Raw genomic sequence first — 5,407 nt, 5'->3', positions numbered from 1 at the left:
TTCAATTCCACTTCTATTGTAATATTTTTGGATTCAGAGTATCACTCAGCATGTCCTAACAAAGGGTTTATTTGCTCATCGAGCCTCATCTCCCAAGGTTTATGAACAATTTATGAACAATATAGTCATTGATATTTATATATGAGATATTTGATATGAACAATTTATGAACAATATAGTCAATATGGTTTTCCTCTTTTTATTTAGGGGCAAGCGAGTGCATCCGCCCACAGTAGATTTGCAATTTTCAGTGTAAAAATTTTGAATTTTTCGACTTTGACCCCGGTGGATTTTTTACCTCAAACCTACGTATTTTGCCCCAAAACCTTCAGATTTTGCCCAAAAATCTCCGAATTTTACCCCAAAACCTTCAAATTTTGCCCACAAACCTTTAAATTTTGCCCACAAACCTCCATAATTTGCCTAAAAACCTCCATTTTTTGCCCCAAAACTTCCGTATTTTGCCCCAAAAAATTGCTACGGTTTTAAATTTTTTTTTTTCCCCCAGTGAAAAAAAATCCTAGTACCGCCACTGATTACGGTACCGATTAAAATTGCATTCTCGTATTAATGTGATAATTCATTGCCCGACATCTAATAACTTATAAGGGTTTGACATAAAAAGATAACCAAATTTGATCAAGATTTCTAATTTGGTTAACCAACTTTCTTTTCCTCAAATAGAAAACCATCAACGTTTTGAATCTTTTGACACAAGGCTATTTTGTTAGAGGATTTTCATGCCACAAAAATGGATATAATAAGTATTTTCCAACTACAAGCCTAATGCCGTTAGAAAAATCCAAATAAAATAATAAAACTGGTCAACCGGGTCAAAAGTTACCAACAAGTTAGCTCCAACAGTCATACCTCACCGTTTTGACCGGTTACGCTCAAACTTTTGAAAGTTTTGAACGTTGATGGTCTTTTTTTTTTTTTTTTTTTGATTAGCCTGGTTTCCTCCTCGCTATGCGAGTCGACTATATCCCAGGGCGACTACCCGCTTTGCGGGCAGCCCGGAGTCATCGCGGGTGAACCTCCGTCGCCAAGATGGGGTTTTTAATTACTTGCATGGATTTGAACCCATATCCCCTTGTTAAAGGGGTAGGCCCTTGTCCACTCCACCACCACCAACTTGGTTGTCTTTTTTGGGCATAACAGAAGTTGGTTACCTTGTAAATGAATCTAACCAGAGTTAGTTGTCTTTTCATACAATTATACTCAGCTTAACTACATCTAACTTATCTACCTTCTGCTGCCAAAATCTTCTGAAACCGATTCTTTGTTTCTGAACCCTAAATCCATTGATAGACTAATCGAGGACGGAAGTAAAGTTCGGATGAACTTACGTGATGGTTCTTTCTTGGTCTTATTATGCCTTGAAGACCCACTGATGGTCCCAGACTGTTTAACCGATCTTGAATCAAAAATTGAAGACCTGAATGAATTGTCATCAATTGTACTGAAAGATACGGGCCCAACAGCTGCATCTTGATGCGGAGGTGGGAATTTTTCGCTCTTGCTTTTCGCATTTGCTTGGTTACTTACAACTCTCCTTCTCTGGATATCAAAATCATTAAATAGATTTATTCTTCAGGTAACCAAAAAATTAAGTGACTTTGCCAGAAAGACCAACAAGAGGTGGCTAATTGGACCCATTCATCTATAAATGGGTTGATTTGGGTCGGGTTTAATCTCAAATTCTAAAGAAACAAAGGTGCCTTTCTGTGGTTATTACAATATAACTACCAACCTTTACCAATAAAAAGGAACAAAGTAACCTTTTTTTCTCCAAACTAATCTATATTAACAACTTAATATGTCTCATCAAGTTTCAGTTATCATGTAAAATCAAAAAGTAACTAAAAAAATCCTGTTAATTGCATTAAATAAGAGAATGAAAAGGGGAACTAGATAAAGATGTTTCACTTACATCTACATTTGACTGGATCTCTGCATTGGCTTCTGGAGCTGGAACTGCACGGCTAACCCATTCGCGGGCCCGTGTTCTTCTTTTTCCATCCACAACATGAGATTTAACACCTAAACCTCTTTGTCTATGGAAGAATTATATTACAATCCACATCAACATCAACATCTTGAAGAAATAGGTGACAATATTTATATTTAGTAAAGTTAAACATACAAACCTTCTAGCTTCTTCCTCCCTCAATTTGACATCTATTTCTTTGCTGGGAGGATATTTTGGTAATTCTGATGGTTCACAAGCATAAGGTTCAGAGGTCAAGAACTGCACAGGAAGAGAAAGCATGTGTCAAAATGGGCAGGTAATGATTGCCCCACTCCAAATGGCTTGGGATAAGACTTAAGAGAGACAATGAAGCCTAAATCAACCCATTTATATTGCAACTTTTACAAGAGCATAATGCGACTCACATTGCTATTTAGGGCTGACGTGGCAGAGCCACGGTCCTTAGGATCGATTGCAAGAAGACTTTCGAGTAAAGGTATAGAAGAAGGTGGAAAATCTTTAAATGTTTCAGCTATACAACGTTTGTATGGATGTTGTGGCTTGAAAAGAGTTGCGTTTGGTAACCTGTACTTTTTCCAATATGCCTCTGATGGAGAGCCACATAATTTAAATATCTTGTGTAGCTGTTCAACCTGAAGTTACATATTATAAGTAAAAGTAAAATGGAGTGTTGACTGGTCAAAATAACTCATTATACAATAAAGGTTTCATGACATGATGATGTAATCTCCACATAAATAAAAAAAGAATAACGAATCCACAATAGAGGTCCAAAATTAGATCTTTATAATTTATAAACTCTTGTCTGAATCATATGTTGAAAGTCTTCCGAAGTGTGCGTTTGAGAAAACCTTGTGTTACACCAATTATGCATCAAAAAACTTGAGAATCTTAGATAAGTATAAAAGATTGCTTGCTTTGACCCATTACACAATCTATCTGACTCATCCATTTTGTCACCTCTAAAATATGATAAAACTTACGGGTTTGTACCTCAGTTCGACCCGGCAATATCGGTTTCCCAGCAAGAAGCTCAGCCAAAATGCAGCCAGCACTCCACAGGTCAACACCAACACCATAATAAGTGGCACCAAGAAGCAGCTCGGGGGGTCGATACCATAACGTAACAACACGACTAGTCATTGGTTGCTTATGTTGCGGATTATAAAAAGAAGCCAACCCAAAATCGGCTATCTTTAAAATCCCATCGTTGTCAATTAGTAAATTTGATCCCTTAATATCACGGTGCAATACGCCGTTCTGGTGGCAATGGTCAAGACCAGAAAGAAGCTGTTTGATGTAGCATTTAACCTGCCACATAATTTAATTATGAGACATATATGTGTTGGAATAGTCTTGTTTTCCTTACAGATCCAAGGTTGTCCCCATAGTATACAAGTCAAACATTATCACAATTGTCTAGAATCAAGTCCCAACACCTAATTGTGCTGTAACGATACATTAACGATGTTCTCAGCTACGTGAACTTCAGACACTATTAATTCACATTAGTGGTATAACCATATTGACAAAACCATTAAAAACAACAATGGCGAAAAGCACAACGAACAAATTCATGAGACAAATACAACCATACAGAAACAATAAGACAAAGAAAACTATATATATAAAAAAAAAAAATCTGATAAATTGACAATCAATCATACGGTCAAAACACGCAATTATGTATAGAAACAAAAGTAAGTACACCGATATCATATAACAATAATCAACACTTGTTATTATAATACTAAACGAACATTTAAGTCCATATATCTATATATATCTCAACTAAACAAATCTTAATATTAGGTATTGAAAGTTACCTGTGGCTCTGTAAACTTGACACCTTGGATGGCAGCAAGACCAGAGAGATCGTGTTCCATGTATTCAAATATAAGGTAAAGACTACAAGACATTCTTGAAGTAACCAATCCTTGAAGCTTTATAATATTCGGATGATTTAATTTTTTCAATATAAGAATCTCTCTTGCCATAAATTTGACACTTTCCGGCTCTAAATTATCAAACCGAACTTTCTTTAAAGCAACAATCTTTCCTGTTATCAAATCCCTAGCTTTATACACATTGCTATATGTCCCTTGCCCAATCTATATCATAAACTCAACAATCATAAATATGAAAAATATACACTTTCATAAGAAGCACATTTAATAAAAGAGCAATATACTTATTCCAGTCCATTTTGGTAATTACAAGTTATCAAGCTCATACACATCAAATTGGTAACAGAACCCACCCTAGTGGCCATTGGTTCACCCCTTTACACTTGTGTATTGGGATGTGCGTGGGAGGTCTCAAGTTAGAGTCTCTCCCCTTAAAAATATCCGTGAGATTTATTTCCTGAAAGCCGGATTGCCCTGGGAGGTTTTACCGACCCGTATTCAGGACCTAGGTCCGACCTGCTTGCCCCTCTGGTTTAAGGTTAGGATCCCTGTAATGCGGTTCGGGTTTTCGCCCGAAAGTGCGTGCGTGCCAAATGAGAGTATTCGATACCAACAACTTGCCTTTTAAGAAAAAAAATATCAAATTGGTAACAAATGTTGATACATACAAAATGAAATTTTACAGTATGATGCATACAATATATTTTCGAGTAAATTATTTCACCTTATCGATTTTTTCGAATGAATTAGCACGACGAGGAGTCCAATCTTTAAGGGCATCACCAGCAACATCACACAACCATGAAGGCCAACCAGTATTCGTCTTCAAGGTGAACACAGGCTTCTGTTTACGACGATTCAAACCCGGAACTTCGGTAATTGACTGATTGATTTTGTTATTAGCTGCTTCATCATTAGCTTTAGTAGTAAGTTCAGTTGAACACGCCAACTGTTCGACGTTATGTGTAGCTGAAGATGGTTTAGAGTTGTGATCTGAAGTGGGTCTTTTAGTGAGCACACATCCCATATTTGTTTTTAATTAAGGAGTGGGTGAAGTTAGGTTTCCATTAACAGGAAATTAAAGTAGCTGGAGTGTGTGTATTTGAGTGAAAAAATGGTTGTTGAGTGTATTAAATGTTGTGGACTGAATCTGTGTTGAACAAGAATTGCAGAAAAATGTTGGAGGGGGATTAGTTGAAGTGGAGAGAGAGGGGATTTATGGTTGTAGAAGGTAAAAAGGAAGTCAGTTTTTTTCTAAATTTTCAACTTTCTTTAGATTTTTTTCTTTTTATACATTCCATAAACAAAAGAAAGATGTTGGACATTATATATTATATACTCCGTAATATTTAGGAGGTGATTGGGTAAGCTATTTGAAACTGATTATTTGATTATTGCGACTTGAAATCACAAATAATCAACTTGGCATACAAGCTTTTTGAAGCTTATGGGAGCTTATTGGAGCTTATTGGAACTTGAGCTTATTATTTTAATAAGCTCCATGTCA

General features: G+C 36.2%; 1 protein-coding gene across 1 annotated transcript; it reads right to left on the bottom strand.

Moving 5' to 3' along the window:
* Positions 1–680: 680 nt before the first annotated feature.
* On the bottom strand, positions 681–5,145 carry LOC139847629 (probable serine/threonine-protein kinase At1g54610). The gene is made up of 7 exons (XM_071837336.1): positions 4,625–5,145; positions 3,820–4,104; positions 2,987–3,304; positions 2,398–2,625; positions 2,151–2,251; positions 1,934–2,057; positions 681–1,560 (listed from the first exon to the last, which is right to left on the bottom strand). The coding sequence occupies exons 1-7, from the start codon at positions 4,925–4,927 to the stop codon at positions 1,246–1,248; spliced, it is 1,674 nt and encodes a 557-aa protein (XP_071693437.1). The 5' UTR covers positions 4,928–5,145; the 3' UTR covers positions 681–1,245.
* Between the last annotated feature and the right edge of the window lie 262 nt (positions 5,146–5,407).

The sequence above is a fragment of the Rutidosis leptorrhynchoides genome, chromosome 5 (genome assembly GCF_046630445.1).
Source record: "Rutidosis leptorrhynchoides isolate AG116_Rl617_1_P2 chromosome 5, CSIRO_AGI_Rlap_v1, whole genome shotgun sequence".
Taxonomy (NCBI): domain Eukaryota; kingdom Viridiplantae; phylum Streptophyta; class Magnoliopsida; order Asterales; family Asteraceae; genus Rutidosis; species Rutidosis leptorrhynchoides.
This window is presented reverse-complemented; position numbering and strand designations above follow the sequence as displayed.